Source organism: Punica granatum, chromosome 5 (assembly GCF_007655135.1).
Source record: "Punica granatum isolate Tunisia-2019 chromosome 5, ASM765513v2, whole genome shotgun sequence".
Taxonomy (NCBI): Eukaryota; Viridiplantae; Streptophyta; class Magnoliopsida; order Myrtales; family Lythraceae; genus Punica; species Punica granatum.
This window is the reverse complement of record NC_045131.1, coordinates 1,807,835-1,830,974: the sequence shown is the minus strand read 5'-3', so window position 1 is coordinate 1,830,974 and position 23,140 is coordinate 1,807,835. Positions and strand designations below refer to the sequence as shown.

At 40.2% G+C, this 23,140-nt stretch overlaps 3 protein-coding genes across 4 annotated transcripts; 2 read left to right on the top strand and 1 right to left on the bottom strand.

Annotated features, from left to right (window-relative positions):
* The first annotated feature begins 7,519 nt into the window (after nt 1–7,519).
* On the top strand, nt 7,520–11,361 carry LOC116207807 (transcription factor AS1). 2 transcript variants are annotated; one of them, XM_031540902.1, is made up of 3 exons: nt 7,520–7,936; nt 9,344–10,474; nt 10,972–11,361. In XM_031540902.1, exon 2 carries the CDS (start codon nt 9,404–9,406, stop codon nt 10,466–10,468), a length of 1,065 nt encoding a protein of 354 aa, XP_031396762.1. In that variant the 5' UTR covers nt 7,520–7,936; nt 9,344–9,403; the 3' UTR covers nt 10,469–10,474; nt 10,972–11,361. The 2 variants fall into 2 exon arrangements, with proteins under 2 accessions (XP_031396762.1, XP_031396760.1); XM_031540900.1 differs by having other exon boundaries at nt 7,528–7,936; nt 9,348–10,474.
* Nucleotides 11,362–11,410: 49 nt separating this feature from the next.
* Nucleotides 11,411–15,171, bottom strand: LOC116207810. Its single transcript, XM_031540905.1, has 3 exons — nt 14,107–15,171; nt 13,850–13,938; nt 11,411–13,732 (listed from the first exon to the last, which is right to left on the bottom strand). Exons 1-3 carry the CDS (start codon nt 14,264–14,266, stop codon nt 11,558–11,560), a joined length of 2,424 nt encoding a protein of 807 aa, XP_031396765.1. The 5' UTR covers nt 14,267–15,171; the 3' UTR covers nt 11,411–11,557.
* A 3,917-nt stretch (nt 15,172–19,088) lies between these two features.
* On the top strand, nt 19,089–21,679 carry LOC116208337 (probable protein phosphatase 2C 23). The gene is made up of 4 exons (XM_031541716.1): nt 19,089–20,552; nt 20,705–20,818; nt 20,980–21,244; nt 21,345–21,679. The coding sequence occupies exons 1-4, from the start codon at nt 19,302–19,304 to the stop codon at nt 21,458–21,460; spliced, it is 1,746 nt and encodes a 581-aa protein (XP_031397576.1). The 5' UTR covers nt 19,089–19,301; the 3' UTR covers nt 21,461–21,679.
* The last annotated feature ends 1,461 nt before the right edge of the window (nt 21,680–23,140 follow it).

Below are 23,140 nucleotides of genomic sequence, written 5' to 3'. Positions count from 1 at the left end.
AATAGAAGCTAAAAACGAAATGCGGCATATCCAACATGGACCTTGACTAGAAGGATATAGAGTAATCAATTGAGATGAGCAAACATTGCAAACCTATGTTGACGAGAAGGTTTCTTTGTAAATATGGATAAATATGAATGGCATTTTAGTAATTTGATTGCTTAACGGGTTTGGGATGGGTTTTAACATAAAATCCTAAACCCTTCCTAAACCCCACATGGTTTCCACCAAAAAATCCTAAACCCTTACCACGACCCAACAGGTAGAACCCTTTAATGACCCATTAGGGTCTGAGACGGGTAAAATACCCATTTACTTAAACCTACTGCCATCCATACCCTCAAAGTCACGAACACGGACCGTCAGATGATGGTTACGAGTAATCGTACGTTCAACACTGTGCCTCTGCTCTTATTTCCTCTTTTCGTTCTATCAATCTCCATCTCAAGATTTCACTCAAAAAAAAAATCCTCCATCTCAAGATGGGGTCGATAATAAAAAAAGAGAGTAAATTTTAAGTAATTCAATCAATTTCATACTCATCATCGCAATTTTTTTTTTCAGTATGTATATTGATATTTAGAAGCATAATGAGTCTCGAATATTGCAGTTAGGGCCAGATTAGCCTAATAAGGAGATAAAACTCTCTTTAATATGGATTTTTACAAGACCTGTACATGATACATTGTTCAGGGAAAAGAAACGCCAAATTATTTGAATCTACTCGTGATAATCATCTATTAATAATTTAATTTACTTGTGCGATTATCCTTTTTTGCATTTTATAAGTCAATGGATAACGTGGAATTAAATCAAATATTACAAAAAGTGACTGATGATGACTTGTATATGTTACATGGTTAACCATCCAAGTGTTGAAATTATATATATTCATTGAGGAATTTTCTAACACGACACTAAATGTATATCAACCAGGTATGTGGAAAATGAAACCTCAATGAGCCTAAAATGATTTGATTAATTGAGGTAATTGACTGAGGATTGAATCAAATACTAATGGGAAGGTCAGTCGGTCTACTCTACTCAAAAGTACCAAAGATGACCAATAACCTCTCTTTTTTCTTTTTTTAATGTTCTCGTCGAACATTTACGGGCCACAACTACATGAAAGTGGGCCTGCTATGGGCCTATGATTTTACCCAAGAAAGTAGAGGCCCGGCCCGTACCCAGAAGAGCTGCTCCTGTTACAAGACCTAAAAGAATCTGCTTACAATGTAAATTGGGCTTCACAATCCCCTTTCGCCCGTGCAGCAATCAATTGCTTCTACTCCACTCAAGGGTAAACAATTACCGGACTATCAATCGTGATCGTTGGCATGACTCGTTCACTCTGATGTTGCCATGCAGAGTTCTCGATTTTCCCGGTTTCATGTCCGCTCCAATCGAACTGCATCGAAGCGAGTGGTATGACCTCGAACTTGCTATTGATAAATCTGCCCTTGTTTGGTAAGTAGTTGTATGGTGATGGAAATGGTAAATATGATTGGAGCAGGGGCGGATCCAAGATCCTTAAGTCAGTGGGTGTAAACTATGATCCCATATTGTTTTATTAGTGTCACTTACAATGAAAACGGCATCAAACAATATAAGTTCAATATTTAAATTGTTTGCACAGTACTATGTATTTTTTTTCCTTTATTCCTTAAATTACACGGGCGCGCACACGGACACACACACACACAGTACTATATATATATATGCATGTATCGCACTGTTATATTTCCTAGAATTTAGTATAGAAATTATAAAATGAAATCATAATTATCGTGTAGAAATAGTTTTTGTAATGATACCGAAAAAGTGAGAGAGGATCCTAAAGAAAAAAAGTGGGAGAGGAAAAAGACAGAGTCAATCAATAGGAAGGGAGAGAGAAAACTAAAATGGGAGGTTAGAGCCCGAGGAAGATGGTGGAACTGAGTGGGCAATTATACTCGATAACAAAGATAATTTAGATGTAATTCTTGCGATAAAATTATTTTTACCCTTCTATTAATTATTAAAATTCTTATTTTATCGTACTTAGAGTATGGTTAGTAATTTGGTTTTTTTTTTTTGTCCTTTTAAAAAAAAAAGGAAAAAGCAAAGTTAAACGAAAAGAAAAGAGGGGGGAAGGGAAGGGAAGGGAAGGGAAGGGGCTGACTGACGTAACTTGTCACTGACAGGTATCTGACAATGTGTCTGACAAGGTCCCGTCCCCATCAGACCCCCCCAGCCCCAACCCCTCACTCCGTCTCCTTTTGCCGCGAAACGCGGACTCCCACTCCCTCACCCTCAACCTCACCATTCCTCCACCCGTCCCAAACTCCTAGCATTCAACTCGACAAATTATAACAAATATTATTCAGTGCTCCCGGACCACCACGTGGATCACTGAGCTGGCTCACCCAACCCATCATGCTCTGCCACGTATCTTCCGCCCAAGGCTTGCTAGCTCAGCTCAGCTCAGCTCAGATCGGATAGAAATCTTCCTCCTACATGACACACTCGAGCTTTGCTTTCTTTCCATGCGAATGCGAAAATGCTGAATATGTTGCTCCACAATGAACAATTGAGGAAAAAAAAAATACAAATTTATATGAGACTCGAGTCCTGTTAAGTGATTTAGATCACGTGAAACGTATAACATGACATGATACTACGTGACAGCGGGAAAATGGGAGGTGCGAGAGGACAAAGAATGTCCTATATTGATCGAGAAAAAGAAAAGTAAGTAGTTTATATGTGACAAAGGTTCGGCAGCTTATTGACTTAAGTTTTTGGATTGATGGATTCAAGTCCAAATTAAACCCATTATATATATATATATATATAATTATCCAACGGAAAACGATCGAGAAAGAGCTTGGAGGAATAGGACTTCAGCAGTTAGGGCAGTAGGAAAGCCGTCCATCGAAGAAGCTAAGCTCAGCAACGACAAAATCTGTGGTCTTATTCGCATTCGCAGAATAAGCTCCCATGACGTAGTCGATCGCTAATAAGACTCTTGGCTTCTTATCTCTTTGCGATGATGTTCGATGGTGGCTTATATTGTTCTTCCTTCTCCTTCCTGTTCTTCTTCTATATATACGTGTCTTCTTCGATGCAACTTATTATAGGTTAAACCTGGAGAGATTTCTAGTGTGGTTGCACATTACTTGTTCAGTTTGTCACTAATTATGCCATTCCCTTCCGTTGGTTTGTCATCCTATTTACGTTGTTGTGCCGCTGCACTGCGTGCATTCATGAAGCAGCTTTGCTAATGGAATTTTAATGGATTTTTTTTTAAGTTTTAAAATTTAAAATAATATTTTATTATAAAATTAGCAATAAAACCTGGAGAAATTATTTTTCCATTACAATATTCCATTTTAAAAAGATTAAAAATACCATCAAATCTTTTGGATATCACAGTAATATTCAATTGAAGGCAATATGAATTTTCTAAACGTAATTTTTTTAGTTTTTTATATTTTTATTTTCAGATTAATTTTTAATAAAAAAATTTATCGGTTTTTAGTTTTTAAAATTTGAAATTATTTAAGATTTTTTTTTATTTTCGGAATTATATATAATAAAAATAATTTCTCAATTTTTTTGAGTTTTTAAAATTTAAAATTATTTTCAATTATAAAATTAGTAACAAAATCTTCTGAAATTATTTTTGATTAAAATATTCCACTTAAAAATAAAAAAACAATATATTTTTTTATACTACAGTAATCTCCAATTGAAGGAAATATGAATTTTCTAATGAAATCTTTTAGGTTTTTTATTTTTTTTATTTTCGGAATTATATTTAATAAACTTTTTTTTAAAAAAAATCTCATGATAAAATCCTATTTCTTTATTTATTTAATTTTTAGAGTCTACATAATAGAATGTATTTGAAATAAATTAGAAGATTTAATAATCTTGAATTTCTAAAATAATAATTAATATTTCATACATAAATAATAACATCAAAATAAGTATATATAAATACATAATAACAAATATATTAATGTATGGTTACGTGGACAATTTTTAGTATATATATATAGTAAGAAAAAGTATGTATGAATTATATGTTATTATAGAAATTCATTTTTAAAAAATAGATTAGATAATATTTTATAGATACATATAAATTATATTTTCTTTTCATAAAAAAATCAATTTTGTTCATTGAAAAAGGAAGATAAAACAGATTATATTTTATCTAAATTATGTATGATAATTATAAATAAGAATTGTCATATACATAAACATGGGCTTATTCAACTATCAAAAAATATATTTACAATTAAATCGAGCTCTCAAAATATATGTCTATCCCTATGAGTTGATTAGATTATTTTTATTATTTTTATTTTATTTTTCTCTATCTTTTATTTTTCCTCGTATTTTTTTCAATATTAGTGATGTGAGTTTCATTTCTAAAAGGGTGTTGTTATCTTTATACGCAAACTCTCAGAAAGTAAGATTGTCTACTACTGAATATTTATTTTATGCTTTTTGTTACGCTTTTGATTCTCGAAAGAATTTTTCTTTTTAATTTTTAATTATCATTTCTTTTCACATTAATGGAACAATCCCGTGCAATGCACGGACCTCACGACTTATATATATATAATCGATGAACTATTTTTTAGTTAATTAATTAGGTCGTCCTAAAGCGTCATACATACATATATATATATATATATACATTTTTTTTTGGGTAAGTTAACGGGGCATCGATGCCCCCCAAAGCATCAAATGTTTCATAGGTATCTATTGTACATTTGTTTTTCTTTTCTTTTCTTCTCTTTTCCGGTGAGCATGATACCTCAATTTGTTTTAAATGTATGTACGGTACATAAGTGCGTATTCAATGGTTCAGATTCGATCTCGAAATTTCAAAAAGTGAAAATCTAAAATATAACAGTTTTATGATCATCGAAAAAGATCACCGTGAAGGTAAATTTTTTTTAAAAAAATCAATTATTCAGATATACATATATTTTTTATAAGAACAGTTACTGAGATATTGAATGTATGATATATATATATAGTATTATATACCACCAATTGCATAGATATATTGTAGAGCACGTAAAATTGACGCGTGTCGGAATCTTGAATGATTTTGGGTTCTTATTGCATCTTCTATCTATAGTGATTTGGCATAATTACGATCCAATATTCTGATCTAAATGAACTCCAATTCCTGGATCGATCAATGGATGCTGGGTACATACGGGTTGTATTTCAATGCATGTGTGCAACCGTTATCACCTTATGCATATCGAAATAATAGTTTTATCGGCGAACTACAGACCAGAGCCAGCAGTGAAATTAACTAATGCAAAAGTGAGGGGTAGCAACTAGCAGCCCATAAAATGCAGTCTCCTAACAGAACAAATTAATTGCCCTAAGATCACATTAGGAGAGACTTGTAATTACATGTAGAAATTGTTTTCTTTCTTTCCCGAAAACGAAGAGAAGCAACTCTCCTTTTATAGTACCTGCAATGGTTGTTAGATGGGCGATAGAATGTATAGATAGATGGATGGATGGATAGGGTCATGCATTTGCATTGACGCAAGTATTGGTGCCATCCAAATCCGATCTCTTTTTCATGGAGTGGAGTCGAGTCCCCACCAAATTTCCATTTTCTGAAGATTCTAATCGTAAAACAAGGAGATCTAGTATGATCCTTTTTTTTTTTTTAGGTAGATGATCTAGTATGATCTTTAACCCCCAATATATAATATTTTTGACCAGTGCCAGTGTTAATCAAAGTCAAAGTACGCATGAAATTCATAAGAAACATGATCGAACGGCTTCGAAAGCATGACCAGGGCATGAAAGCATTCATATACAAAGCAAGAATGGTTCATCCGCAACCATGTATTTTCCATATGCATTGACAACGTACGTGTGTATCCAAACCGATGGAGCTGGGACCTTATTTTTATGTTGTTATTTTGTCCAGGTAATGTGTCTGATATGCGTGCACGTGTATATATAAATGGTATGGAGATAATGCTTCTTTAGCTAAGTACCTACAAGGGGCACAGTAAAGCAATAATGGGGCCATGATGTGTATGGCAACCGGCCAGCCAGCCTTCAATAATTAACTGTGCAAGAAGAAGAAGAACCAGGGGGCGGGGCCATATATATATGCCTTATTTCGCCCAGAGGCAGGCAGGGTCTGATCTCATCTCTTTCGTTTTCGACCACAACTAATTCCTAACAGGCACTGACTGGGCTTTGGATATGGACTGGATAGTAATGCATGGCTGCATACATTTGCATATTGCGAGATCTAAAAGAACCACACCATCACTATCACTATCAGCTCAGCAAGACCCCTCGAGTACTTCCAGTTACATATATATATATATATATATATTATAGACATATATACAGACATATGTATCATGTGTGTGTGTGTGTCAATAATTGACAATTGAATCGGGTCCGTTTTGCTTGTGTTGTGGGGGTGAAAATTAAAGGGAGGAGGGAAAAAAAGCTGATGAGGGTGAGGGGTGAGTGAGAGGGAGTGGTTGAAGGGCTCAGAATGAAGCCATACGACACTGTACCATGCCAACCTCATCAATTTCCCTTGCCTTTTGTATTTGTTATCTTACTAGGGCTTGGTTTGGCTTGGCTGGCCTACTCTCTCTCTCTCTCTCTGCCCCTCTTTTTATCATTGTCCTCTTCCCATATGCTACCATCGGTACTGGCAGGCCCCACGTCATGCACAGTAAGTAATTCATCATGCCTTTTAATTCCATTGAGATTTATCATGGGAAAGGAAAACAATGTTTAAAATCCGGAAATAATTGCTACCCCATGGTCTTTTTCATAGGTCATCTGAGCTAGTAGATCAACACTGAGACCGCTTCGATCATCTAGTCTTGCGATTGATTGGATTGCTTAAAGAAACCAACGTGAGACCATGATTGGGATGAGTTGTTTCTTTTGACTCTCGGAAGCCACGACCTTGGGAAATTTTTGTTTTACATGCATGGATAATGGGATGAAGCCGAGAAAGAAACACGTGTTGGTTATCACTTCCTGTAAAAATTAGGCGGTCCCAATAATCAATATATCTTACTAATGGACCTTTTCTAACCCCAATTGTTGTTAGTATCTTTCCACATGACAAGGGAAAGCAAGCACCAATTAAAAATTGCAGATGACACGGAAATTTAATCGATACGATTTTTGGCAAGGAAAAAGAAAAAAGAAAATGGACTTTTAACAGTAATAATAATAATAATAATAATAAGAGGAAATTCCCCCTAACGAGAACGTCAGCTCTTTTTAGCTCTTCTTCTTTCTTCTGATTCTGATCTGATTCTTGGTTTTTCCCTACCCTTCCCTTCTTATCACCCCTATTCCTCTTTTTTTTTTTTCTCTCTTCTACTCACTCGCGTGCCTCAGCTCAGCTCCCTTCCAAGTTCCATCCCCTGCCTTTTTTTTTTTTGTTCAGTCCACTTCCCCTTCTCACTCTCTCTCTCTACCAAATCACTGTTCCCCTCTCTCTCTCTCTCTCTCTCTCTCTCTCTCTCTCTGTCGTCCTATCTTGAAAAAGCTCTCATTGTGCTCTCTTGTCACTTCCCCTCTCTCTCTCTCTCTCTAGCTTGACCTTTCCCTTGGTTAGAGACAGACAGATACACAGCACTAGATAGATAGATAGATAGATAGATAGATAGCATCACTAGCAAGAAAAGATCTTACCATTACCTCCCATTCCCCCCAGCTCCCATACTCCTCCCCTCTCCTCTTTGTTTTCATCGAAGCAAGCCCAGGCAGCCCCCCCCACCCCCACCCTTCTACCAGCCGTCCACCCCTGACCTGACTGAAGCATCTTCTCCTTCCTCCCTACTCCGTCGTCCTCGAGAGATGCGTCCGGCCAGTAGAAGAATCTCCCTCTCCGCCTCCACCTATAGCAACTCAAATCACAGTAAGCCCCTCCCCTTCCCTCCCCCCTGATCTTCAAGCTTTTCCCTTTTCCTTTCTTAAATAAAGGTTAGCTCTGTCTGTCTGCTCTTGTTTGTTGTGCGTTGATACCTATGGGCAGTTTGTGTTCAACAGTTGCTGCTCATGTGTTCTCTCTAATTTCGCCTCATTCATACTGTTGCTTGTCTCTATGCATTTACTATGGCAACTGACACCGCTCTTCAATTTAGAGAGAGAGAGAGTGAGAGATTCGATCATCAGTTCGAGCTACTTGCTATAGCATAGAAATTGCAGAGTGGAACCCTTATGTATTGGATGCAACAAGGAACGAATTTTCCATGTAAAGCTGAGACCTTTACACATTACAGCCTGATTCTGTTCCCCTCTGCTGAGCTGAGGCCTTCCGGCCCCATCGGTATTACAGAATATTAATGGACTGACAATCCGATTGTCATATTATGGAATTGCAATTCCTCTCTTAGGATGTGCCCAGTGGGCTATTAGTGTAGCCAATCTGATCCAAGTGATTATTCTTCACCATTAGGGATCAACTGAGAATCTTGCATCCAGTCGGTCGTGGGATTTCTGTGAATGCTAGCTATTGCTCTCGTGATAATAGGATGGTTGTCAGGCATCGCATAGTTGACTGTCACTTAGATTGTTTTCTCCCATTCCGCATCCATGATTCTCCTTATTAGTCCCAATTTTTGGCAATTCAAATGTTTTTAGTAGTTGCTTCAACTTTTTGGCTAACATAGGAAGTACTTAGCTTAGTCCAAGGAAGTTGCAGTCTGAGAATCTGCGTGAACTATCAAATGTAGAAGACTCGCAATCATAGAAACTGTCGCGAAACCTGACATTGTAAGAATCAAACAGAGGTTACGAGCTCTTAAGTGGAATTTATGGCTGAGAAGTGCTCCAAATTGGTCAAAGTGCATGCAATTCTGTGATGACATAGTGGCAATATGGTCTAGAAATTTTTGGTTGAGAGGCTCAACATGAATAACAGTGCTGGCTATTCCAGCAAATGGTCTAATTGGTCACGCCCTTATATTAGCATCAAGGCCCATGAGTTGTTTGCCATTGTGGACCTTGTTCATTTTCAGTGTTTCCAGGAAAAAAAAAGAAAGAAAGAAAGAATGAAGCTAAATAAATCAGGCAATTCCTTCTGAAGGAGCCATTTCAGGTTGTGGGACTCTAAACAACCAAGTACCTGCCGAAGCCTTCACAGTGCTGGACAATCTTCAGCTTTTTGGTCTACATCAATGTTTCTTGCTTATATTTCGGAGAGTAAATGATAAGCTATAGAGGCATTACTTTTTACGGTCCTGAAATGATATGAAAAAGTAGCTCAATGGGTTTGCTTCCAATTGCTGTTCTAATCCAGTGCTTGTCTTTCCTGTTTTTTCGGGCAGCTGCAGCATGAGAATTTGAGCTCAAAGGCAATGGAAGGTGGTGTCAGCACCAGGAGATGAAGGAGAGGCAACGCTGGAGAGCTGAAGAAGACGCTTTGTTACGTGCTTACGTGAAACAATATGGGCCAAGGGAGTGGCACCTTGTTTCCCAGCGAATGAACACCCCTCTCAATAGGGATGCCAAGTCATGCTTAGAGCGGTGGAAGAACTACCTGAAGCCCGGGATCAAGAAAGGTTCTCTTACTGAGGAGGAGCAGAGGCTTGTGATTCAGCTCCAGGCAAAGCACGGCAACAAATGGAAGAAGATTGCAGCCGAAATCCCTGGTCGAACGGCCAAGAGGCTGGGTAAGTGGTGGGAGGTGTTCAAGGAGAAGCAACAGAGAGAACAGAAGGAGAACAATAGGACAGTGCACCCGATTGAGGAAGGCAAGTATGATCAGATTCTGGAGACCTTTGCAGAGAAGATCGTGAAGGAGCGAGCTGCACCTGCCTTTCTCATTACTGGTTCCAACAATGGGTTCCTTCATGCTGATACACCCACTGTTTCGCCCTCTTTGCTGCCTCCATGGCTTTCTACTTCTAATGGGACCGCCACTCTGCGGCCTCCTTCCCCATCTGTCACCTTAAGTCTCTCGCCCTCTACAGTTTCAACCTCTCCACCTGTCCCGTGGCTCCAGCCTGAGAGAGGTCTTGAGGCTACCTCATTCTCTCTGGGCAGTTTACCAACTCATGGGCCAGGCCCTGCTCCTGCAGAGGCGATGGTCCTATCCGAGCTTGTGGAGTGCTGCAGGGAGCTGGAAGAAGGGCACCGGGCCTGGGTGGCCCACAAGAAGGAAGCCGCGTGGAGGTTAAAGCGATTGGAATTGCAGCTAGAGTCCGAGAAGGGGACCCGTCGGAAGGAGAAAATGGAGGAGATAGAGTCAAAAATCAATGCTCTCAGGGAAGAGCAGAAGGCTACATTGGAGAGAATCGAAGAGGAGCATCGGGAACAGTTAGCAGGGCTTAGGAGTGATGCAGAAACCAAGGAGATGAAGCTTGCAGACCAGTGGGCCATGAAACACCAGCAGCTCTATAAGTTAGTGGAGCAGATGGGGGCCCGATCCGGGCCTGCAGAAACCTAGAGGACAGTAAGCAATCTCCCTATCTACACTATAGCACATCTCAAATTTTCTGGTACCCTGCATCTGGTTCAGCCACTTTGATTGTTAATTTGCAGGCCTCTTCTGTTTGATGATCATGTGTCCATTCTCTTTGTGGAATTCTAATTATAGATTTTATATTAATAAGGTCTTTGTCCGACAGTGGCAAAGAGATTGATCTTCTATATCTTAGAAATTTGACTCAATCACCCTTCCAATGAGACATAATAGGAGTGTTTATTTTCCTAGCCAAAAGCATAAGTGTAATAACTGTTGATCCAGAGTCGTGTTGCTGATGCCATTGCCTTGCGAGTGTTTATAAGATTCCTTTAGACCTGGTCAATCACAAGCACGGATTACTGTGATCCTACATTGGTTGTCACTAGGCCGAAATCGAGGGCGTCCCCTCAGTTTTTGGCTCCATATCATTCTTTCTCCATGTGTTTGCTTTATCCAATCTCATAGTTTCTCCTCTTGAATTCTAGGCCGGGACCACTTCGGAAGGCAACTTCATGAATCATGCTGAAATGGAGAAATTACCTTGCGCTCCAAACAAAGAAAAAGCTCCATTAAACTCAAAGAGGTTTCTGCCTAGAGATCAAGGAGGGAAGAGGTTGAGAGCATTTCCATGGCCCCCTTGAAAAATCCGCAGAAGTCGGCTCTTTATATGCTCAGAAGGTATAATTGCCCAGACAGTACTCTTATGGCAAGGAACCATGTTTCCTTCTACGTTGATATACGCACCGCAATTCATATTTTGTTATTTTGGCAGCATCATTATTCACCTTCCCTTATGATTTCATAAGAGTATCGAAAATTGTATGATATGAATCATCAATATGATGGACTCAGCTAATCAGCAACATTGTGCTACATGGTTTTCTGTAAACGGCCAGGAACATCACAATAACTGGACAGGACAAATTTCTGATAATTCCTCGTTTCTTTTTTGCGCCATATGTACATTCACCGTTGATGCACATGATTCTGTACACAAAGTATTCTCTATGAGTAGTGTTTATCTTCGATGTGTCTACATAAAAGAGAAAAATGAAGATACAAAACTGAAAGTTACAAGATTAGTTCCTCCAAAAGATCATCAAAGATCAAGTCCTCGAGTTCTATCCCAGTGCACTCGCTCTCGAACTGGAGATTCATCCAACCACCGTGCTTCTCTAGGTCCCAGCTAAAGGCATGGTCTAGTGTCAGGTCGAGCTCAGGCCGGTAGGCCAAGTAGGTGCCAATATTAGTCCACACCTCCTTGAGAAGATGAGGACCCACTGGCATCCGATGAATGTGACAATGCCTGGACAGTGGCATTGGCCAATAGCTGACCGATTGCTGGTAGATATCAACAAGGACCTCGTTGATCATATCAAACAGCATCAGGTGATCACAGTCCTCGCTCTCTTCGTTCCCTGAACATTCCAGGTCCATGAGCGGGCATCCCTCAATTTCCTCAAGCACTGAGGGATCTAGGGGCTGGTCTTCAGAGTGCCACACCTCCAGTGCCTCGGGCCCGTTCAATCCCGACAGCTCCAGGACATCCCTCACGTAGTTGAACAGTTCTATGTCTTTTACATTGACTTGGATTCGTAGGAAGTCTTCCAGTGGTTCATCTTCATGGAGTTCAGTGTCTTCAAGGTCGGTTTCGAGGTCAGGCTCAAGTGGTTCGTCAATGCTGGGATCATCTTGCTGCTCGATAGGTGAAGAATCTAGTGTGTCGAGCTCTGGTCTTTGCAGGTCTTGTAATTGTGAGTAGGGTGTGACCTCCTGAGAATCGACTTCGAGTTTTTGGACAGGACTTGGCCCCACAGCTCCTGCAGAGGACTTTGCTGTGGGATCGATGTCCGCCTCACGCTCCGAATGAATACTTGGTGGGCCGATCTCTGCCAGCTCCCTGGAATTCACAACAGCTGCTGATTCGGCATTCCTGGCGTTCTTCTCCCGGGTTTGATCACCTTCCAAATATTCATCTAACTGGTTCTGTAGATCTTCGGAGTTTCTACTGTCGAAGCTACTTCCCCTGCTGGAGGTTCTGCTCAAGTCGGCCCTGTTCGGAGCCTCCAAGGCAGCAGCATCTGAAGAGGAATCCTCACTTGGGAAAGAATATGATTTGAGTTCAGGCAGAGAAAGAATCCTGCCGAGCAACTTCTTCTCTCTTTCAACTTGTGAACCTGCCTCCTCTGGCTCCCCTACCTTCAACCTCTCTGATATGTGGTTTTTTGATTCCCTGTTGAAACTCGTCTCGAACAGCCGACTGTACTTATCCATCGAGTTGTCCAAGGATGATGTCCTCTTGAAGTGCCGCCTCCTATGCTCGTAGTTTTCTTTGCTTCGAGAGATCTTGTGGTAATCTTTGTTGATCACGCAGTCCCTCCACTTCTGAATGAGTTCCTCCTTTTTCTCCTTAGAAAGCCCCTGATCGAAGGGGATCTTATCGAGGACCCCGTCCATCACGATCCTTTGCTTCTCCTTCTGGTTCGTTCTTATCATGTGCTTTATCTTCTGTTTCATATCCCTGAACTGTTTGGTCGCCACCGGGTTTTCGCTTTGGTCCTCCAATTGTGGAAGGTGGACCGGGGTAAACGTAATATTAGAGTTACCATCTCTCTCTTCATGATCCTGGACATCTTCTGAGCCCGGCCCCTTATTGGTTTTTGCATTGTCCTCTATGCTCTGGAGATTGCTGGCCCTGGAAGCTCCCGATGAATCATGTGCGTGGAAAGTCCCGGATCTTTGTAGACCAATCTTAGTACTGAAATGCTTTTGACTGTGGAACCTCTGGGGCAAAAATTTCCTCTTGTCGTGCAAGATTTTCTGTAATAATTCCTCATTTATTTTGGCTAAACCAGGAGTATCTGAAAAGTCCTTAGCCGCGAAAACGGGCACATCTATTGAGAGTCCTTCCTGCTGCAAGTTCTGCCGATTTGAACTCTCCGAGTGATCTTCAACTCTGTAATTTGCACTCGGTTTGTAAGGGGGAGCACTGAAGCTTCCGCTTTTCTGGTGAAGAATCCTTCGACTTATTCCATCGTTTAGTTGTGTCTGATCATGAGATTTCTTTTCCTCCGATTTGGACTGATGAGACGAATCCGCGGGAACTGACTGTAAGTGAGCAGGGGAAGTTGAACTCCGGTGATGCTGCCCTTTCCTCCTGGACCTCTCTTCGGCAATAAATGCCTTCAATCGAGCTTTTACAGAATTCATGTTCGTGGAAACAAACTTCGTTTTCTTCTCACGGACCTGCCAAGTTCCAAAAGTGCGGATTGTCGATTCAGTCATAGCAAGTGAAAGGTCAATGTCATCAATTCCCCGCAGTTGAAATTCTGTAAACCTGATCGGGGAGGAACACAAACTTACCGGGGAATTTTCTTCCTGAGCAGTGTCATATTCTTCCCGCGATCCATCGGAATTTCTGGCCTGATTGCTGTTTCCAGGCTTTCGTACTGCTGAGGAATTTCCAAAGAACGTTATCAACAGGCTTTTCATTTATCATTTTTTTTTTGGTCATACTATGAACATAAACTGGCTAAACAAGCCCTTGCACTGTACTTGCGCGATAAAAAGTTTCATCAGTCGACGAATGCAAAAGGTGTTTAAAGAGTGCATATGGATACCGGCAGAGTTTCTTCCACGTCCATGCCTTCTGTATGGGAGCCGTTTCTTGACATGGTGCCAATGATGGTATTTGAGAATGTGAAGAATGCCCCACATGCATCCCGGGTGATTGTTCTCGAGATGAATTGTTGAGCATCTATTTCGCACATGCTTCTTCATCAGCAGTAGAAAAGACTTACCTAAGCCGATAAATCAAAATAGTCTGTCAGATCATGTACCTGACAACGTTCCAAGTTCACATCGAGTTATGTTTTCAATCTTTGCATTGTTAAAACGCTTCTGATGCATTGGATGGCAGTATCTTAAGCCGGTAGAAAAGATTAATACACATTACTTAAAGCATCATGATATAGAAATACGCCTGAGGGAAACAGACGTGACGAGTGGAATGAACGGACAAGGGGTTGCTAGTACTCGACATAGAAATTTAAGACAGGACATCCATGTCCAGGAATGAATTAATAGAATCTGAATCAATCGAGCAGGAATATCACGATCAAGAGAAGCCATGGAACATTGGAGAGAATAAGATGATAGCATCGACGCGTAAATCTAACATGGCTATTTCCAAACAATCAACAGAATATTAGAAGAGAGGCAGGGAACAGGAGGAAAGCTCTTTTTCGCTTTTAATTCAGCAAGGCGAAGGAAAATGAAAACAGAGGAAAAATCAGGAAGAAACAGGGGAATCCCTCTCATCTCCGTGGTTCCTTTCTCCGGAACCAAATCAAAAGTGGGAATGATTGCACTCGTGAAGAAGCGATGCAGAGAGAGCGAAGGATCAAACGCAAACCGAATCGAGAAACGATCGTTGGCGGACCTCTTAGCTATGCAATTCGAGTTGAAGCGAGGACAATGTACAATTCGGGAAGGGATATTCGAGTGGAAGGAGCTGATGCATTGATGATCGGCGACCGGTGTGAAGAAATTTGCCAAGCTTTAATATGAGCCAAGGAGAGAAAATTGAGGGGAGAGTACAGAGTTCCAAGAATAGCGGGGAATTCGGGAGTTGTTTTGTTTGGGGCAATAACAATTGTTATTTTTATTATTATTATTTTCGGGGTGAATGGGCAATAACCATTATAATTTATGTGATTATGTGATTACATAGGAGTGCTCGACCTCGTCGCTGTCGGACTTGGGAAATTATTAAGTATTCCAAACTTGAACGGTTTCCATTTATATATATATTTCGATTCGTTCCATCCCCGTTGCCCTTTGGCGCTCTCTTCCCTTGCAATCGCCAATCCTCCGCTCTCTCCACATGTCACGCCGTCACGCCGTCACATGCATGTAGCAAAATATGATAATTAGCTTGCGTGTGTCTGAACTTAACCAATGCTGAAAATTAAAACAAATTTTTAAATACTAAATGAGATAAGTCCGTATTCGATTAAATTAATCTTGTTTGGTGGGAAAAATATTAAATAATATTTGAGATTCTAGTTATATTGATGGTTACAAAATATTCTTTTTAACTTTTGTCGCAATTGAATTATACTCTTCTTTTTTTTTGAAAAAAAAAAAAAGAGAAGAAGATCGAGATATGAGAAGGGAAGGGGATGGTGGTGGCCCTGCCTTAGGCCATCTCTACTCGGAATTTTCTTCTCTCTCTTCGAAAATCGGAGTGGTAGGGCTCCGTCGCCACTGGCCAGCCCTCACCATCTCAGGCGAGGTCAGTTGCAGCCTGTGGGGTCACCGACGACTTCACCTAAGACCATGCTGATTTAGCAAAAAATAAATAATCAAGTACCTTTTTGATTTAGAGCATTAAGTCATTTTTTTATCAAACAAACAGGCCGAATCAGATTAAGTACTGAAAATTTAAATTCAACAGTTAATTTATGTTATTAAACGCATATTAAGATCATACTCAATTGTCACTTCTTATGACGGAAGTAATTGGTCGTACATGTGTCGGTTCAATCTGGTCTCCTTTTCTTGGTGGAAAAATGAGGGGGAAAAGCCCAATTAGCAGTAGCAATGAAGGAAAAATATGAGTATTACTGTATAGCAGATCCAAAGAACTCAGCTCAAAAGGAGTTCTCCGAAAAATACGTGACGAGGAGATAACAAAATGGGGATCGCGACGAAGAATAAGGACCACCCTTGCCAGGTTCAAAACGAGGGTATAGGTCTCATTGGCCCAGTAACTCGATAAGCATAAGCATTTTAAGCAGTTCGTAAATTTACCCCAAACCCCACTCTGTTGTGCAGTAGTTATATATGATTTGTTAACTCAGGCTATGGTACGCCTTACTAGACTTTTACTGAAAAGGAAACCATTTTGGCTTGGCAATTCCATTCAACAAGTTGGGAAGAATAATGTTATATGCTTCATCATAGAATGTAAACAAATGTGCGCGCGTGTGTGTTTTTTTTTAAATTTTATCAGTTATAAGTGATGCCAATGAATATAACATAATAAAATAAAAATTATATTTTAATAATTAATAAATAATTACGGATCGTCTCATCACGAAAATCAAACTTAAAATCTCTTAATTATCAAACGAAGATGTGCAATACTTATTATGATACGCTTGAGGAGTGTAATTTTAAAATGGGATGTATCTTTTCCTCAGCTTTTTATTATTTAGGATTAATTGTACCATATAACCTAACATTTGAATAAATTCTTAGTTCTAACCCAAACTTAATTTTTTATCTGAGATATCCCAACATTGACATGTTGTTTTTACATCTATCTCGACGCTAATTTCCCGTCCAAAATTGACAGAATTGCACACGTGACACGTTAATTTTGTAATATATGTAAGCAACGTTGCAAAATTAACGCGCCAAGTGTGCAATTCCGTCAATTTTGAACGAGAAATTAGCGTCGAGATAGATATAAAATCAACACGTCAACATTGAAATATTTCATGTAAAAAATAAAGTTTAAACTAGAATTAAAAATTCCTTCAAATGTTAAGTTATAGAGCGCAATTATTCATATTATTTTCCTATTATTTATAAGCGCCGTCAGAATCACTAGTCCGACAGATAAAATTTGTTTAGATATGGGCGTTTCATCAGATGTGTCAACACATGTAGACAGCGTGTAATCCGTCCGTGCATAAGATTAACTAGAGAAAAGCAGAGTTAAGTGTACGGTGGGAAATTTCCCAAGGGAGCATATCGCATCATATTGGAATGGAGGGTGGAGCAAAGTGGACTTGCACAATCGTCAAATGAGAAAACTACATATATGTATATACACATATATGTGAGATGAAGTCTCTTGATTTAATTTGGTCCCCTCGCTCTACACAAATGTTATATTTGTTCCGGAAACAACCGATTCCCGGTAAAGGCATAAAAAAGAGAAAGATGCCAAAGGCAACAAATATAAGATGCTTCTGTCGTGCATGTAGGAGTGATATGTACTTCCTCGATAGCTCAGTATACGGGCATCTGATTCGAAATTTTAATATAATTCCGTATTATCGTGATACGTTTAGTACTTTAATTTAAATATTTAGTATTTTAGTTAAATTATTTAATACTTTTGCTATTTGTGATAGATTATACAAAATACTAAACACTTGAATCCTAATACTAAACACTTAAATTGTAAGTAAAAGTAAAAAAATACTTATGCTAATCACGACTACTAAAAATACTAAACACTTGAATTTAAGTACTAAACGCTCGAACTGAAAGTATTAAACGTATCATGATGACACGAAGTCATGTTAGCAAAATCTGCATATGATATATAGTCAGAGATTCTTCAATTTGACTTTAACTATTGAATTTTTGTGGGCTCATACGGGCTCTGGCATATTTCTACTTAAAAGTTCAAGCTGATAAGTGATGGTACCCAAGCTTTATATGAACCTATGGGTACTCCTTCATATTTTTCACGGGGGATCTAGGATCCTCAACAAAAATCCATTAGTTAATGTATGACTTGAATATCATCACTTATCAGCTTGAGTTTCTAAGTAAAAATAAGCCAAAGTCCGTATGAGCCGAATGAAAAATTAATATGATATCAGAGTCTAGGTTATGCGTATGCGTGATCACGCGCACATGCACACCAACACCACGTCAAGCTCAGTATGTTTGAGAGCAACCATAAGAGCGCCTCATATTAGTCCATCCTTCACCCCAGCACGAAAGATGAGCCCGGTTCAAGGTCAATTATTGAGGACGGGTATTTAAGGACACGTGACAACGTGTAGGCAAAAATAAACTAAATGTTGCACGTGAGTGCGAGTGTTGAGGAGTAAAATTGGATTAATCTCAAAGGAAAATACATGGATTAATATATGACTTTGGTATCATCACTTATCAGCTTGAGTTTTTAAGTAGAAATGAATTCAAATCCTTATAAGCCCAATGAAAATTTGATATTAACATTTATAATAATATTTGAGATTCGTCTCCAAAAAACACGTGCATATATCTCATGGCTGAGCCATACTCGTTTGTTTTGGCATATGAAAGATGTGATTGCTCATGACATAAATGTGCTTTCGATGTTTTTCGTGTTTATATTTCAACTCTATGCAGTGTAACCACGCATATATCGTTCTCATAGCATCTAAAATCCGAATTTACGGCTTCAAGAAAATGGATGAACTTGAACTCCTCTATGCCTATCGAGGGTGGATAGGGGAATCACAAGATGTTTAAATCATTTGGTAAATATCATCTTAACCTGGATCATAATTATAAGGTACTTCCAATTAGCTTCTCATTTTTACATTATTATAAAATTCACTCAATGAAAGCACCGTGGTATACTTGTGGAATTACATATTCGTGTAATTTGTAGAGAAAAAGGATCTCGAACCTTTTGACCTTTCGATTCTATGGCTTATCTTGGCACAATTTAACCAATAAGTTATGCCAAAAAAAAAATGCTTTTGTATATTTTCTTATTTTTGCCCCACACAACATCTCAGAGTCAACTCCCGCATATATTCCCCCACCTTTCCTTCCTTTACAACACCCACCCCAAAAAAAATTTAAAATAAAAAATAAAACAACAAAATCCCACTTACAAAAGTCAACTCCTCTCTCTCTCTCTCTCTCTCTCTCTCTTCCTCTTCCTCTTCCTCTTCTTCTTCTTCTCCCAGTCCACTCATCGCATCAATTCAGACATGAGAATTCCCAGTTCATAAGGACTTCGAGAGAGAGAGAGAGAAAGCTCCCAGAAACAAAAAAAAGAAAACTTGGTATTATGGGAAACGGCATAACAAAGCATCTGGGCCTGGCCAACTGCTGCTCCAAGGCCGTCGGGGAGATCTCCCGCCGCCACCCTGATGTCATCTTGATCCCGCCCCCCAACGGTTTTGGCCTCGGCCTCGGCCACGGCCATTCCTTCTGCTATATCCGCTCCGACCATCAGCCCCGGCTTGTGGAGCCCTCCTCCTCCTCCTCCTTGTCTTCCTCTGCTCAGATGTCCACCACGACGTTCAGCTCCATCTCCGGCGCCTCCATCAGCGCCAACACCTCCACTCCCCTCTCCACCTCCCTCACCGACTCCTACAGCTCCTATAGTGCCGCCTTCGATAAGGCCCCCTCTGCTTTCGAGAGCTCCAGCATGTTCTTCTCCGTCCCTCTTGAACCTGTACCCCGCAATTCCGGCTCCAGCTCGAGCCCTGGCGAGCGTGGGTTCATCTCAGGACCGATTGAGCGGGTTATCTACTCGGGTTCTATTGACAGGCCTGTGCCCGATCAGGTAATGCTCGACAGGAGCCTCTCCCATGGAGTCTATGAGGTCATGACCCCACAGAGGCGGAAGAGGCGGAACCTCGCCAGGTTCTTCCGGAGGGCGATCCGGAGGACTTTAGCCCGTGGTGGGAGTAGAGAACCAGGCCCTGGCAAGAAGAGTGAATCCCGGGATGGAGGCTTCGAAAGCGGGGAATTTCCGGTGGGTTCTGTTCAGGTTGCTGATGGCCTCCAATGGGCGCAGGGGAGAGCAGGGGAGGACAGGATGCACGTCGTGATCTCGGAGGACAGCAGTTGGGTCTTCGTGGGGATCTATGACGGGTTCAACGGGCCCGATGCTCCAGATTTCTTGATCTCTAACCTCTATTCAACTGTCCACGAGGAGCTCAAGGGGCTACTGGGGAACAATCAACCCATGGAAGGAGGACGTGATGGTGATCGCGGGGTCGATCATTTGGGTGTTCTCAAGGCGCTTTCGATGGCCCTTAGGAAGACCGAGGAGGCCTTCCTAGAGGCGGCCGATCAGATGGTGACGAAGAATCCCGAATTGGCTCTGATGGGATCTTGTGTCCTGGTGATGCTGATGAAGGGTGAAGATGTTTACCTGATGAACGTTGGGGACAGTCGAGCAATCTTAGCCCGGAAACCCGAGCCTGAGCCTGACACTGGCCCGATTTATGGTGATGAAGACGACTTCGATGTGTTGCCGACTCTAACTTCCCTCCAACTCACCAGAGATCACAGCACATATATCAGAGAGGTACAACGCTGCGGTCGCCCAAATTAATGGTTCCGGTTCCAGGTTTCATGTTATGCCAGAAGAGATGATAACTGAAAAACTCTGGGGAAGTTCTTCCACGCCATGATTTGATGTTTACACTAATACAATTTGTCGGTGAATAATGTCCTCAGGAGGTTCAGAGGATTAGGAAGGCACACCCAAACGATGCTTCAGCGGTAGTCAATGATCGGGTGAAGGGTTACTTGAAGGTCACTCGTGCTTTCGGCGCCGGCTTTCTAAAACAGGTAGCTGCGAATATCAGATTACTGGAAATCTTAATCTGCTGATCAATCAGCTTCGTGTTCCTCGTGTTGGCAATCGTTTCAGTGTGCTTTTCTGAAATGCCAAACTTTATGGTAACAAATAGGATACTTTTCTGATTGATTTGCATATTGTTATTATGCAGCCAAAATGGAATGATGCACTTCTAGAGATGTTCCGGATCAATTACATAGGGACCTCGCCGTACATCACCTGCTTCCCGTCCCTGTGCCACCGTCGGCTCAGCCCTGCTGACAAGTTCTTGATCCTTTCGTCAGATGGACTAAACCAATACTTCACCAACCAGGAAGCCGTCTCAGCAGTTGAGTCGTTCCTAGACTCATTTCCAGAGGGCGATCCGGCACAGCATCTCATCGAGGCAGTTCTCTTCCGAGCAGCGAAGAAGGCTGGTAAGAACATATTTCTATTGTGAAGCAATCAGAATAAGTATGATGTAGATGAATAACGAGTCATACATATAATAATGCTCATATTGTTCTTGTCATGCAGGTATAGACTTCCACGAGCTGCTCGATATCCCTCAAGGCGACCGGAGAAGGTACCACGACGATGTATCAGTCATCATAATTTCATTCGAGGGGCGAATATGGCGATCTTCGGTGTGATTGTGTAAATGTGGTTGATTGTGGAAAGTAAATACAAGGCACAAAAAAAAAAAGGAAAAAAAAAGTATGCCCTTTTTTTAACTCTTCAAATTCAATTTTGCTTAAGTATCTGTTAGGATTTCACGGGTTATTCCGGTAATTTTCAGGTATTGATTTTTGTATCGGATATCTTAGCGCATAATGTCAAATGCTCATATTCCTCTCTAGGAAATTCCTTTAGGAATCAGAATTTTGATCTTTGCAAACACACAGGGCCATCAACATCAGAATGCAACTAAGCTGATGAAAATGAGATTAGGAATCTTTCCACAATTTGGTGTTGAAATTGGCTTGCTATGAGATAAAAGTCAAAATGTTCCAATGTTTTTCATCTAGGAGGACCATTGCGCCCACAGTCTCGTATAGGAACCTTACCAAATCCGGTATAATAGGGACAGTCCACGCTCTACCCCTATCAATTCGAATTTGATTCCTCCTCTTGCCTATATGCATGGTTCTTACGGGAGAGATACTCGGGACAGATGTACATGTATGATTTCCTCGTGATTTCAGTGAGTGTAATATCTAGCAAAACCTGTCGTATCGAGAACTTAATTTATCATATTCTCATTGATCGTGTCTGTCACATATAAATTGATGGTGATTAAAATTCTAATGACATGATAATTTCGGCCGCTCAGTGCGACAAGACTCTAAAGGCATTATTATCAATATAATTATGGGGTGATGGGGATAGTCAAACAAAAACATCATTTGCACGCGTTTTTTGGTTATAATTCGGTTTACCTTCTTATCCTGGCCATAGCTTTATTTGACCTCCCAAAGCCTTTTTTTTTTTTTTTATTAATAAGATCTCAAACAGGCTTTATGGACTTAGAGGAATTAAAAAAAGAAAAAAAAGGGTCAGCCTTCTGACTTTGCCCCCCAAATGATATTCTAAATTTCCAGATGGGTCCTTGACAAGATCTGCAATGTCATCTCTTTTTACTTCTGCCAATTTAATATATAGATAAAAATATATAAAAATTAATAAAAGCAGAAACTGATAAACTTCGAGATTTAATGCAGTTTAAAAAAAAAAACACTCATGCAAATAGATTTTATATGTGGCGTTGGAATTCAGAATATTCAAGTTAAGTTAATATCTTTGTAAAAATTAACCTTATCCAATAAACTGAGTGGTCACGCCAAAAGAAAGGATCATGACGAGAGGAAGACGACAAAAAAGTAGAGTTGGGTTTGAGGTTTTGGATTAGATTGGAATTCTATTCCTGAAAGGAGAAGGTTTTACTTTCTTTTATGGAAATTGGCAGCAAAGAAACAAAAAAGGTTAGGCAGGCCCTATCTTCCTTTTTTTTTTTTTTCTTTTTTTTTTTGGGTAGTGTAGGCGAAGCCCTATTTAATGAAACTGTTGGCTTCTGAAGTTTTCAAAGTGAGACGCATGCATGATGCGTGGCGCATCACCACTACTAATGTTCCAAGCAATCTCTCCCTCCCTCAGAACCCTCTGATCACAACTGCAGATACAGTCTAGCATTTCGGCTGTCCAATCTTCCCGTGGTTTGTACGAAAAGGATTCTCGACGAGCTATAAAAGTTCAGTGTACATAAACTCAAGCCATGCACATAACTGAGAACTCTATTATCTAAGTTTAGGATATTTCGTGGCACCATACAAGTG

Excerpts from the sequence above, each read along its gene's own strand:
- LOC116207807 (XM_031540902.1), top strand. The coding sequence starts at position 9,404 with ATGAAGGAGAGGCAACGCTGGAGAGCTGAAGAAGACGCTTTGTTACGT.
- LOC116207810 (XM_031540905.1), bottom strand. The coding sequence starts at position 14,266 with ATGAAGAAGCATGTGCGAAATAGATGCTCAACAATTCATCTCGAGAAC. Across the intron at positions 13,939-14,106 it reads ACGTGGAAGAAACTCTGCCG|CAGTACGAAAGCCTGGAAAC; the intron begins GTATCCATATGC and ends GAAATTCCTCAG. Across the intron at positions 13,733-13,849 it reads CTCAGGAAGAAAATTCCCCG|GTCCGTGAGAAGAAAACGAA; the intron begins GTAAGTTTGTGT and ends GGAACTTGGCAG.
- LOC116208337 (XM_031541716.1), top strand. The coding sequence starts at position 19,302 with ATGGGAAACGGCATAACAAAGCATCTGGGCCTGGCCAACTGCTGCTCC. Across the intron at positions 20,553-20,704 it reads ACAGCACATATATCAGAGAG|GAGGTTCAGAGGATTAGGAA; the intron begins GTACAACGCTGC and ends TAATGTCCTCAG. Across the intron at positions 21,245-21,344 it reads CCGAGCAGCGAAGAAGGCTG|GTATAGACTTCCACGAGCTG; the intron begins GTAAGAACATAT and ends CTTGTCATGCAG.